The sequence below is a fragment of the Sceloporus undulatus genome, chromosome 8, assembly GCF_019175285.1.
Source record: "Sceloporus undulatus isolate JIND9_A2432 ecotype Alabama chromosome 8, SceUnd_v1.1, whole genome shotgun sequence".
In the NCBI taxonomy this organism is placed as follows: Eukaryota; Metazoa; Chordata; class Lepidosauria; order Squamata; family Phrynosomatidae; genus Sceloporus; species Sceloporus undulatus.
Genome location: NC_056529.1, coordinates 13179189 through 13193498, shown reverse-complemented (window position 1 = coordinate 13193498; position 14310 = coordinate 13179189). Strand labels below are relative to the sequence as shown.

The following is a 14310-nucleotide window of genomic DNA, read 5'->3' as shown; positions in this document are numbered from 1 at the left end:
TAATAATAATAATAATAATAATAATAATAATAATAATAATAATAATAATATTTTCCCGCCTCTCCCAGATGGATCGAGGTGGGATTCCAATCTAAAAATTTCATATAAACACATCAATAAAATATAACAACCAACACCTTATATTGTGCCCGGAAGCAAATTGGCAGCCAATGAAGAGATTTTAACACAGGTGTTATGTGGTACATCTAAGGACGATTTTGTGACATGGAAATGACAACTCTGGATAAGTCTTCATGAATCTCACCATAGCCATACGCAAGCCAAAACCTCGCAAAGGGATATTACAAAGCAACATTTGTTATGCCTTATTTCCAAAACAAGCTTTCTGATGCAGCAAATGCTGAATGCAGTTCAGAAGGATTCTATGGAGATTGTTTCAACTGCTATTTTTCCACGCAGTTCATCCACAGAAAGCCAGTTTTAACAGGTGACCAAAATTCTATAACTGTCCCTTATTTTGTTTTTTTTTTAAATTACAAGTAAACAACTATATACAAAACATATTAAAAAAAAGCAAAATAAAACAATTCATCTCCCAACTTGTTGCGAGTCTCCTTCTTGGCTTCTGTTCAATGTAATAGGTCATTTTTGTATAAATCTAGTCCAGAATGTCCGATCAAAGGTTCAGATGAGATGGTGGTGTTCTTGTTTCTGCCTTTGTTTATAAAGTCAATGAGTGGGAACCACAGGGGCATCCCGGGTTAAGGTCCTGATTTTGGTTGTCCAGCGTAACTTGCCATTCTGTCAAACAGTTTTTCAAGTAACCACAGGTCCCATACCTTTTCCCACCACTTATCTCTTTATCCCTACATTTGCCATCTGACATCATCAGACCTCAGAGGGAGAGAAAAGCCTGCCAGCTCCATCAGGCCTGGCCTAAAGGAAGAAGGAGAGCCCTCCCTCCAGTCCATCTGCCTTGGTCCAAGGCTCAAAGGGAGAGAAGAACTGCTGGACCTGATCCCCTGCCCCACTACCATTCCTTTCTCCTTTTGTGTTGTGTCTTTTACATTGTAAGGCTGAAGGCAGGGAACCGTCTAATTAACCATTTTGCAAGCCGCTCTGAGAGCCTTTGTGGCTGAAGAGCAGGGTATAATGATAATTTTAGAGTGATGTCATTAATTCTAAATTTAACATCCTACAAAGCTGGTTCTGGGTGACTAGCCTGCAATTCATGTTGCCTTTTAATACCCCATTGCATGTTTTTATCAGGTCTATCTCCAGCCTTCATTTTTGTACTACATTTGTCTTACTTAGAGCCATTTGAAATGCGCCATGACCCATACAGAAAGCATTTCTCTGTAGGAAAAGGAAAGCAAAAGAAAAGGAAAACAAGTTTTATAAACAATATACCTTAATGTCATCAATCAGCATCATAACATCCTGGGACATGTAGAAGTCACTCAGATCAAAGATAATTGGGTAGCAAACAACAGTTTTGCCCAATATCCGATAAATCTACAAAGCAAACATAATTAATTTTTAAAAAGATATCTATAGAATGCAGATAAGCAAGCAAGACTTTGTTTTTAGGAAAAATAAAATCCACATTTTATTTTAAAATTAAATCAATCAATAAAAATGTGCCGCATCAATTAATTAGGTAGGAAACCAGACAAAGCAACAAACACTCTTTGGTGATACTTTAAAGAGATATTTACTGCAGCGCACGTTTTCATAAGCAAGCCTCTATTTCAAGCCATGGATTAAACTATCACATAAATTACAACTGATATGACTATTCTGAACAAAGCCTTTCGTAGAGATAAATTATTTCAGGTTACAATCTTATATACACTTGTCTGAGAGTGAGTCACACTGAACTCAGACTTTTGAGCAGAGATATGTAAGATTGTACTGGGGTGTGAATTAATCTTGTTCATTATCTTGCCTTCATTGAGGGATGCTGTCAAGAATTTGCTAATCCCCTAAAGATTTCTCATCTCTACCACAAGTTTAAGATGAGCTCTTTTTAAATTGATTATTCAATGTACTGTGCAAAATGTCTCTAATCAAAGCCAATATCTTTTCCATTTGTGAAGCTGAGTAAAAATACGCTGAACTATCACAGAAGGATGGGATGATTGATCAAAAAGATGCAAGCAACTCATTCAAATGCTTCAGTTTTTAAAATCCATGCAACAAGGCAGTAGCTATCAGACATTTTGTAAAACTGCAAAATTTGAACCAAAAGGTGTTTTGCAAATACAAATTCTTAACTAGACTGGCCAAAAAAAATATGTCTTAACATTTTGCAGGGAAGGAGAAAAGTTTCTATAAACTGTTATGTGAGAATGAAACAACAGGGGTCTATATTCTTAGACTGTATAGTAAATTGCTTTCCAAGTCCACAGAATAATTTAGATTCCGCCAATGTTTACACCAACTATAGCATGCAGAAGAATGATTCCTTGCAAGGACCTTTGATGTTCCAAGGCAGCCAATTGGACGGTCAGGTCTTCCCGAGAGTCCCAGTTTGTCATTGATCCCAAGATGGAAGTAAGCCTGTAAGACATTGTAGTACAAAACGTCTACTGCAGTTAACACAATTAAAAGAAGCATTAAAATAACAGGTGAAAGGAGGCTTTTATTTGGTCTTCTTATCTCAGAGCAATTGGAGGCTCCTTAAGGCCAAATTAGGATATTAATATATTGTGAGAGAAGAATTGACAGCAGAATGTGAAAGAAAGGAAAATGATCAGAGACACCAAAAGGAAAAAAAAGAGGGGGGAAATCTCACCGGTTTGTACTTTGTGCACACAAGACAGCCTCAGTGAGCACATTAACTCCTAGGGCTGTAGCCAAGGCAATCCATCTGCTGCTTTCTGAGCCAAGTTGACTGCAGGGAGTATGGTCAATGGTTCTGCAGCAGAGTGACCTTTTGAGAAATTAAAGGTCATCTCACTGCCAAAATGCTAGGAAGTGGGAGGATCCACAACAGAGATTGTGGAAATGCTTGGGGGTGGGGAGGAAGCATGTATAAAGCCTAGAGATGATTGAGGAATAGAAGGTGAATTGAGAGTAATCCTACTTTTGAGGAAGCAAAAATGGTTGAAACGAAATTCTGAGGCCAGCTGACAGAACAAAGCAAATGTCATTATTATAGTTGATGTGCATAGGCTTTTGAAATCATTATTTGCAGAAAGCATCATAATAAATGCAAAGACACACTGAAAACCACGCTCACACATAGTGTGACTAGATCTTATCACAGTTCAGATGATCCTCCTAATCAACGGCAAATTTTGTGCCATGACACTGCAATCCTTTCTGCTCCTGTTGAGTATAAATTCCTTCATTCTTTCCAGGTTGGCTGACAACAGCAGGGAGACAGGCAAAGACATTCTCACAGCCTGTCCCTGCAATATGACTTCTGTGCTACCTACCAGTAACTGGAAAGATCTTGGTGTATGTATGCATATGGGTACGGTTCAGGATTTTGATATTGTCTTTTGATTTTATTATTTTCATTGGACTTGAAAATGGCATCATAAAAGGCAGAACGTAATATACTGGCTCTCTTGTTAAAATAGCTACACTGGCTCTTAATTGATTTCTAAACCCAAAGGGCTGGTGATGATCTTCAAAATCTTTTATTTGTGCAACAGAGATGTCTATCTTTCCCTCATGAACCTGCCTGTCTATTGAGCTCATTGTCAGATCCAATATCCCCCCAAATACACTTAAGTAGGACCAAAGAGAGAGCCTTTTCAGTGGCTGTACCCAGGTTCCTGAATGTCCATCTTCTCTCTAATAAAATACTTCCACAGTATGCTTAAAAGCATACTTTTTAGGAAGATTTTTTGGGCATAAATAGTTGCTCCCTCTTTCCAGTGGTTTTAATTACTGTGTTTGATTTACTTTCAAGGACTATTTGTGCTTATTTAAAAATCTGATTCCTCCACTGTTTTAGTGTTTTATGGCAGCTTTATGGCAAATTTATTGTTGTTGTCAAGTTCTTGGTAAATTATTGTTTTTACTTATGTTGCTAGCTGCTTTGGGCTCAGTGAAGGAAGTATAAATATTGTAAATATAATTGCTGAAGATGAATGACTCAGTAATCTAGACAATGTAAACCGATGTTATATTTCTGGCAAAACTGGCAAGAAGTTTGATAATTCTTACTTATTTTATTCATAGGGTTATTTTTAAATATAAAAATTCAATAAATGAAAGGAAGAATGAAAAGCAAGCAATGCTGGTGTTCTGGAGTTTTACAGTTTCCAAATTAAAAGACAATTCAAAAGCCTTCACTGTGGTCAAAGATATCTATTTTTGCAATATGAAGTCAGTATGCAAATATGATGTTGCCATTCAGCTGTTTGCTATAATAGATGAAAGCCTTGCCACTTGAAACATTTTCAACTAGACTAGAAGGTACTAATCTCCCTAGGAATGATCCAAATTTGACAAATATTTGATATCTTAAGAGCTTCCTCTGCCAAGATATATTGAATTACAACCATTCTTTTTGTTATCTCTCAAGATTTATTTGCAATTCAGAAGATGTTACTCTGCATTTCTGTACAAACATCTGTATTATATATTAAAAAGTAACAACAGAGGAAAGACAAGCCACAAGCTCACTTTCCACTTACTGACAAAATCCAGTTATTTCTTGCAGTCATTAGACTTCAGTGTACCTAGGGAAGCTCCAGAAAAATGCTTAACAGTTTATTTCAGCAGAGGAAGCAGATGTACAACTGAATCCTGTTGAAGTGAGTGAGACAGCCAATATATAAAATGTAATGTGTGTAAAAACAAACATGTATGAGGCTTAGCATTATTTCTCCATGTTTATTATATTTTTGATATTTGTGATTTTGTTATTGTTATAGAATCATAGAGTTGGAAAAAACCACAAGGGCCATCCAGTCCAACCCCCTGCCATGCAGGAAATCACAATCAAAGCATCCTCAACAGATGGCCATCCAGCCTCTGTTTAAAGACCTCCAAAGAAGGAGGCTCCACCCAAGGGAGTGTGTTCCACTGTCAGGAAGTTCCTCCTAATGCTAAGCTGGAATCTCTTTTCCTGTAGCTTGCATCCATTGTTACGTGTTCTAGTCTCTGGAGCAGCTGAAAACAAACTTGCTCTATCCTCAATGTGACACCTCTTCAAATACTGAAACAGGGCTATCATATCACCCCTTAACTATCTCTTCTCCAGGCTAAACATACCCAGCTCCCTAAGTCTTTCCTCATAAGGTATGGTTTCCAGACCCTTCACCATTTTGGTCACCCTTCTCTGGGCATGCTCCAACTTGTCAACATCCTTTTTGAATTGTGGTGCCCAGAACTGGACAGAGTATTCCAGGTGGGACCTGACCAAAGCAGAATAAAGTGGCAAGATTAATGTGTTAATCATTGGATCTGAAAGCTATACTTCTATTGATGCAGCTTAAATCACATTGGCCTTTTGAGCTGCTGCATCATACTGCTGACTCATGTTCAACTTGTGGTCTACTTGGACTCCTAGATCCCTTTCACATGTAGTTTCATTCAGCCAGGTGTCCCCCATCCTATATCTATGCATTTCATTCTTCTGCCCTAAGTGCAGTACCTTACATTACTCCGTGTTGAATTTCATTTTGTTAGCTTTGGCCCAGCTTTTTATTCTGTTAAGGTCATCTTGAATTTTGATCCTATCTTCTGGGGTATTAGGTACTCCACCTAATTTGGTGTCATCTACAAATTTGATAACTATGCCCCCAATTCTTTCATCCAAGTCATTGATAAAGATGTTGACTAGCACTGGGCCCAGGAAAGAGCCCTGTGGGACCCCACTGGTCACTTCTCTCCAGGATGAAGAGGAGCCATTGTTGAGCACCCTTTGGGTTCAGCTGGTCAACCAATTACAAATAAGTCGTTCTGACTCATGGTGACCCTAAGACGAAACTATCATAGGGTGATTTTTTTAAACAAGATTTGTTCAGAGAAGGTTTGCCATTGCTTTCCACTCATGGCTGAACAGGAATTCAAAGCCTGGTCTCCCAGAGTCATAGTACAACACTCAAAACCACTACACCACACTAGCTCTCAATATGTGTGGTAGGCTTCGTCAACTTTAACTATCATCTAATATCAGAAAATCAAGATTAATGTGTTAATTCTAAACTGTAGTTGTAACCTGAATTAGCTCTTGTTTATGACAAGATGTTCTCTGACTGTACAGGCCTAGGGGCATTTTTTGTTCTCATTATAGAAAATATATTAGAGAGATGTCCTAGCTACAAAAGAAAGTACCTGTATATCATCTATCCTGCTATAATTCATTCCCACCTTATTTCTAAGGACATTCCTAGACTTATAAAAAAGCATGTGCTTATTCACACACACATGCACACACACACTCTGTCTTATCTGTCTGACAGGTTCAGGGGGTAGCTACAGTAAAGTAAAAGCTAAGTAATTCATTATAACTTATGATACTGTTGGTTGTTGTTTTTTTCACAAAGACACAGAGGACTGGTTTAACTTTTAAAACTCTAGCAAAAAATAAATAAATCTTACCTTTACAAGCTCCTGCTGTGCCCATATCTGGATCGGTTCAACCTGTTGGGGTGTCTGTGTTTGGATTCCATATGTGTTCAGAAAAACCTGCAGACTGTTTATTTATTTATTTTAATATTTAAATTTATTAAAATTATACAACAAATAAAACAATAGAAGATGGCTAAATCCCCACAAGATATTTCAATTATAAAAATGGACATTCAATAGTGCCACACATATATAATTCATTGACTTGACTTGAAGGGGCCAAAGCTTGGGAGGCAGGACTTGTGTCCCTAGATAATTGGTGGAAAAGAGTCTGGGGCCAATGGCTAATGTAAGCTGTTTATTTTAAAAATGAAAAATAAAGTTACGGGGAGCAAAATTTTTAGACAAAAGCCTTGTCAAAACTGGCTTTTTCAAAATAGCTCTTCAAAGAATGGAATTCTTGAAAATCATCAGAGCCAAGCATGAAATCAGTGGCTATTTGGTATCCAAATTAAGAATTCCCAATCTAGTATTTCCGAAGTCATTTCTAGAGCAGTAGCAGCTGCACCTGGAACAAAGTAAATGAGTAGGAGCCTGAAGTTCAATAAGCAGAAATCCCTGCTATTTCCACCAGAATAAAACAAACACCATGCTGTCATTATTTATATTAGCTCTTTTCAATCTGGGGGAAGCATAATGCCTCTTAAACAGAAGCTTTTAGTTTAAGTTATGAATTAAGCTTATTATTATTATTATTATTATTATTATTATTATTATTATTAAATGCAATGCACACCATTCTGCTGGAGGACGACTCTAAGGTGTGAACACACAAAATCTCACGTAGTTCCAAATCTCAGGCCCTGAAGTTTCCACTTAAAGCACCAGAGTAACACATTCAAATCTGAGTCTAGAGACTTATCAGTGACCTGAATGGCTTACCGTTGGCTTTCAGCAACCAATGCAACATGGACCACCAGGTCATTTTCTAGTGGACCCTAAAAAAGGTAAAAGCAAAAAAAACAAAACAAAAAAAACACCACTTTTATTAAAAGACAAGCACAACACATTAATATGACTGACATCTTCTGGCTGTACTGCTGCTTTTCTCTTTCTTTACTGCCTGCTAATCAATTTAGTGGTGAATGAAAACAAGGAAATGGAACTCAAGGGAAATAGCATAGGGGGGGAATTTGAGACATAATATTGAATGTGGATATTTTAATGTGTTGGGAGCCGCTTTGATTGTCTTGTCACAGAAAAGCAGGATAAAAATAAAAGTATTATTATTATTTATTTATTTATTGATGTCCCTTCAAAAGCTGTATTGTCAAAACACTGAGTGGTTTGATACTGAGGTGTTAAGGACAGGCTCGTGCTCTTTCCACCTAAGGGAGGGAAAGGAATCACAGGTGTTAGATTTATTAGTCTTGGCTGACATCATAAGAATGAAACCATTTTGTATTTGACACGGGGTGTGAAGGTGCTGATGAAGTTTGAAGTACATGGCATATCCCAATTTTATTTTGACATGTAGCAAGACTGTTCAAAGTAAACAACTCATGTGATTGCATATGCACAACTTCTCTTTTCTTCCTGTCTGGAAAATATATTTTCCATTCATTCCTGTGCATTTATTTGAGTACACAAATCAAATCTGTTGACCTATATTCATGAGGTATCTGTGACTGTGGACCATTTGTACAGCACAGCATATACAGAAATCTGAATTTGAGCATATGGATTCAACACGGATCCTTCAACATGAGGGTTTTTTCATTAGGCAGCTGCAACCTCTTGTGATAACAATGGCAAAACTAGAGGCAGCACATTCCATTCATTCTGTATGGGCTTAGAACAGACTCTGCTTATTTTAGTTTAAAACTATCTGCTACGGCTAGCCTTCTCCAGGCTAGCTGTATGGTTATGTTAGTCTCCTCTTATGGGGACTGTATACTGGAGCATATTCTAGTTTTTATAAGAGAACAACAGCATTTGCAACCCACTATGAATACTGGAACCTCAAGTCAAGTCAATGCAAATCAGTTTCAAGTCAACCCAAATCTCACAAGCTGTGATTGTGAGATGGACTGAAGCCAGGACTTTCTAGAGCAGTGTATGATTATCAGAGTTCTGTGAAATTAGTACAAGAGGTTTGATCCTATATCAAAAGTTAAAGCAAGTGCTGAGGAATGCTCAATGCTCACACTATTTTTTTCATATGCAAGTCAAGCAAGCAAACTGGGACGTGTGTCACTACATGAGACCAAAATCTTTTGGCTTCAGAGTAATTTAGGCACTTCAGTGTCATGTAACTGCAGGCTCTGTTCCTTACAGACCCTCCTGCATAATGAGGAAAATCTAAAATAGTGTTGTTTTACCCTGCTAAAAATATGATCATTTTGCCAGGAAAGGAGATGATAACCCCATTCAAGGCCCTGGTTTTAGGCATGCACTTGTTTTGAGGCAGAGACTAGCTGCAGCCTGTCAGATGGGGGAATACAAGAGCAGAATACTGAAACTATCAATGCTGGGGGGGCGATTAAATTCCAGTCATGCAGCTTTGTGTTTGATTGTGCCAGGTTAGTCGGTCTTGGACAAAATAGCATACAATGCAGTTGGGAAAAATTACAGAATCTGGAATGCTCATCTATGTGCTTTTTCCAACTGTTGTTAGGGAAATTCTGTTCTGATTTGCCTCACATGACACTAGGATTGCTCTCTCCTTTTAAGAACGTTAGTAAAAAACATACTTTACAGTAGGATTACTGGTGTCCCTACTGACTATATAATCCCCTGGAAAAGCAACAGCACAAAATGGATAGGCACAGACACACACACAAAACTTGCAAGTAAATGGGGAAATGTGGGCTCATAAAATAGCAAACTGTTCTAAAATAAAGACATTGTTTTAATTCTGCTTCTCTCTTATGTTTAGGAGAACAGTGTTGAGAAGAAAATTTATGCAAGCTGGATTTGTGCATTTATGCAAGTGGTGATGGGAGGAATTCTCTCCTTTTAATCTTAGACTGATTAACATTGCCTTAGAATTTTGTGTTTGCACTTTATGCTTCTAATTACTTTGTTAATATGCTGCACCCAGATCTCAGACAATGTTAGCTTCTGAATAGCTAATAAATTTAATAAACAAACAATAAATCATATACCTGCAGCCAAAATAAACATCTATCTGGATCTAATATTTGGTGTTTAATTCCCCAAAGAAAGATATACAAAGCAAAAGGATTTAGGTACACAAATTTAATAGACGAATATGGTTGAAGCTAAAAATCTGGCAGACACTTGACTCTAGAATAAAATGGCTGCTGCTTTTATTTCTCATTTAAATCTTTTTGCTAGTGAGCAGGATTTCATGGATTGCTGTACTCGATGAAGTGCTTTATCAACAAGGGGCTGCAATCGTTTCTCTAGGTGACTTTATGCTTCTTCAGTAGTTTTATTTTAGAGTGCCTGTTGTGCAAAAAGAAAAGACTTGCACTGGGGAGGAGGACCCTGTAAGCAATACAGTTTAGTGCATACAGCTAGAATCCTCCTTCTGTTTATTAAACAAAAGGCAAAGGTATGTCTTTTGACTTTCTTAGAAATACAGTGAAAAACAAGGTATCTAGGGTTGGCAGTCCTTTAAAAATACAGTTCAAGTCGATGACATGTTCATTTTTTACAAAAGGATTAGGTATACATATGCTAGTGGATGTAGCAAGACTGCAGAGCAGTGCCAAAAGGGAGGGTATATGGGAAGACAGGCTGGCAAACATGGCCGAAAACCTGTTTGGCATTTATTTGGCCAGGAATGAAACACAGAAAGCCAAGGATAATAGAACCTACCCCAGACCAGCCAGGAGAATGAAATCTTAAAGACAGTGATTCAAAGTTGGCCTTGCAGCCATTAGTCATGGAAACCTTAGGATCTTTCCCCCAAAAAACTTCACTGGTGTAGGGACAGAAGAAGGGGGAGATTTTTGTTGGGATCATGGTTAGTGAGAAAGAAAGGTTAAAACGTCACTTTTTGCAGTCTCAATGAAAAAGGCTAGGTGGTGGTGGGAAGATTGTCTGCAAATAAGAAAGCACACACATTGCTAATTAAACGTGTAGGAATTAGATTACTCTTAGATCACTGGTGCCACTTAAGTTCTCCAAACTGGGGCCTCTCTAAATACAATAATGGACCAAGGACAAAGTAACTGTTGACAATTAAGCATTTACTTACATGAGAAACCTAATACATAATTCCAAGTAGTATACTTGTTATTGCTAGGGTGGGTGTTGGTGGGGCTGAATTAAACAACCAGAAGTGACAACACAAATAATTTTTTAAAATCAACTAGTAGCTAAACATGATTTCTCATAATTTCCCATAACCTCTTAAGGTGATGATAGTTATCTCTAACTGCCACACCAAGCATTAGCATCTCCATTAATGTCCCACATCCCTCAGCGTTCACTACATAATTGTAATCAAACATGATTCAACAGAGGAATACATGATCCATATGTGCCATTAATAATATTATACAGGCACTCCTCCTTTTTCGCGGACTTAGGATCTACATCTCTCACTTATGCGCGAGCAGCAAATGGAAGGGGATAAAATGGAGTGTGCACCACCATTCAAGCCAATGGGGCTTGAATATTGGCAGTTTTTCTTTTTGCACGGGGATCTGGAATGGATCCCCTGCAAAAACGGAGGGGTGACGGTACTTCTATTTCTATTCTTAATGCTTATTGGTACCAGTTTATTTTGTAAATGATGTTTTAGTCAATTTACCTTCTGTCACAAGCGCATAACAGAGAGACGTTTAAGGCATAGGGAGGGACAGAATTCAGAACATTACAGTTCCTATAAATAAATGACTTCCAGAATCTTCTAGCTATGCTGACTGGGGGATTCTGGGAGTTGTAAGCCCTCAAAGTGATGTCTTCCAAGCTTCAATGAGGGAAATATAAACCTAAAATCTGAGTATGTGTACAAAAATAATATTTGGTTGTCACATTTCTCTTTTGGGGTGTTCCCCAACCCTGCACAGTAGATATTCACATGTATATAAAACTTGTTTGGTTGCTGCATAAACTTCTACAAGTGCTAGTGGTTTAGCTTCAGCTATAACTGCTAATGCGCTGCATCAGGATAATGCCACATTTATAAGCAATCCTTTATAAATCGCTCAGTTATTTTCTGTATAACACAATGCAAACAAATACACACAAACACTCTGAAGCTTAAATATCTGCAATTCTACAAGTAGTGCAATGCTCAAGGAAAACAAATTTTTGTGGATTTAAAATAATTGAGTTTCAAATTCCTCATATAAGTGTAATTTGAGCTCATTAGGCTTTGTTTATAAACCTTAGTAGTTTCAATGGCATAGAATATTTTTCAGAACATTAAGGCTTCTTTAAGTAGAGGAAGGAGACAAAAAATTTAAAACATGGTTTAAAACTGTTATATACTTTATAAGGCAATTTAGACAGAATTACAAATATTAAAACAGGCTTGAAAATAAAGCTTTATTGTTATGGCAGCATAACCTTCTGAGGGCAGGGGGCAAACAGTGTGACAACATGCAGAATCTCAAGCCCAACCCACACTGCAAAATCATTACACCACTTTAACTGTCATGCTGCCCCCAAGAAATAGTATTTTAGTGCAGTGCCAAGACATCTGTTAAAGCTCCCTAGCAGCTGCTGGACCTACAGAACTCCCTGGTACTGGCAATTACTAGTAAATCAGCCTTACATCTGTAGTGTGGATATGGAATGGCCAGCCGGAGGAGATCGGTCATATTACCAACTTAAACAGCTTTTAAAAAGCTGTTAAGGCAGATCTCTTCTGGCAGGCCTTTCCTGAATAGATAACTGGGCACCAAAATCTGAACATCTGAACCTGTTATCCCCTAGAACTATGCTACAGCAATTGTTGATCTGTTTATTTTGAAGTATGTTTTAAATTGTGTATTGTTTAATTGCTATTTTAGGGGGTGGGTGGGACATGGGGTTATGGGATTGTATTATTTTAATTGTAAGCCGCCTTGGTTGTGGCGGGATGTAAATAATAATAATAATAATAATAATAATAATAATAATAATAATAATATGCCCTCACCTATAAATCAACATTGCTACGTGGATTAACAACACAAAATCAAACCCAAAGCGATTAACATCTAGACTTCTCTCTGGATTTTAACCTCAAGCTGGTAACCTCAAGGTTGGACTTTTGCAATGCATTGTACATTAGGATATCTGTGTACCAAGTTTGGAAATTTAAATTAGTTCAAAACATGGCAGCCAGACTGGTCACTGGTATATCCAGGAATGATCATATTGCACCAATATTAAAATCACTCCACTGGCTACCAATTAGCTTCCAGGCAAGGTACTTATGATCTGTAAAGCCCTGCATGGTTTGGGTCCAGATTAGCTACAGGATCACCTCTTCCCATACAATTTGCCCCATACACTCAGGTGTACCCCAATATGTGCAAGAAGTGGTTTAAAAATATTTTTATTGTCAGATGCCTTTTAAAGTTTTTTTTAAAGAGGAGATACTACATTAATATATAGTAAACAAAAACACAATAATTATGAGGCACCTGTCTAGGTCCCTATGAAAAGTGAAGCTTCTCTAAGATAGAAGCATCAGAAAGACAATACAGGGCAACTTCAAAAAACTAACTGCTATTTATTAATGGGCACAATGTAACTGTGTTAAATGAAGACTCCTGCAAAATTCTTCATGCATTCCACTCCTTGAATGCCAGTTACTTGACAGATTTGGTGCCAAGATAACTATCTATATAAAAAGTGCCAATTACTAGAAAAGGACTTCTGTAATGGTAATCTGTAATACAACAAACCTTGGATCTGATTAAATTGTTTTATTACTAATGAGAATAACTTCAATGAAGCCCATTAATAATGGGATTGCTTTTTTTAATGTTAAATTTGGGCTGATTGATTTTGCTTCCACAAGCCCACTTAATGTTTCACTACTATATACAATGAGATGACTAAATGGATTTTTAATTTGCTTTTGAACAAAATGAAATGGTGTAATTTGATATATTTTGTTGTGGGGAAAAAACAAAACAGTTTAAGAAGTGAAGCAGCTTTTGGTTTCTGAAGACCAATTAGGTGAAATGTGTTGTTCTACTTTCTGACTCCATTTTTGGCTAGCTTTCTTGACACTTCAAAGCAAACACAGACAGGATAATCTGTAACTTTCAGCTGCACTCTGTGCATAAACTAGCAAAGAGCACAATCACATGTAGGTCTAATATCAAACATAAGAGCACTGATGTTCAACCAAATTTATTCCCTGCAAAGTTCCCACTGGACAGCAGTTTAAATTAGATAAAAGAGTATCCTCAACTATTCAGGTACGGTATTTCTGTACATCCACACATACAAACAGACCAAAGAAAGATATATCCAGTAAGCGTGGCATGAAAAATAAATGAGATGTCCATGACCAAATAGGTAAACAAACATGTAGATATGCTCTACTCTGAACTGATTCCACTACTTTAATTTCACCATACTAGTACACCTAAAGTTATTAAAATATGAAATGTGATCCCTAGAAAATACAAAAAATGGATGAATTCACTGTGAGTTGCACCTGGAAGAAATGTAAACAGGTAGATGGACAGTTGCATTTGTTTCCATCCAGACATGAATTGGGGGACATGAAAACATCATGGGGAGAAGAATAAATACACATCAACTCTCCCTTTCCACCCAGCATGCCTGCCTTGTATATAGCACACCTGCATGGCTTAAATGGAAAGAGAA

General features: G+C 37.4%; 1 protein-coding gene across 7 annotated transcripts in view; it reads right to left on the bottom strand.

Moving 5' to 3' along the window:
- Positions 1 to 14310, bottom strand: part of PHKB (phosphorylase kinase regulatory subunit beta) — a 116065-nt gene that overhangs the window by 37503 nt on the left and 64252 nt on the right. For all 7 annotated transcript variants that reach the window (XM_042480744.1, XM_042480743.1, XM_042480738.1 and 4 more), the window contains 4 exons: positions 7441 to 7496; positions 6529 to 6622; positions 2440 to 2523; positions 1372 to 1476 (listed from right to left, as the gene is read on the bottom strand). In XM_042480744.1, the coding sequence (XP_042336678.1) occupies positions 1372 to 1476; positions 2440 to 2523; positions 6529 to 6622; positions 7441 to 7496 (339 nt within the window). The remainder of the gene's footprint in view (positions 1 to 1371; positions 1477 to 2439; positions 2524 to 6528; positions 6623 to 7440; positions 7497 to 14310) is intronic.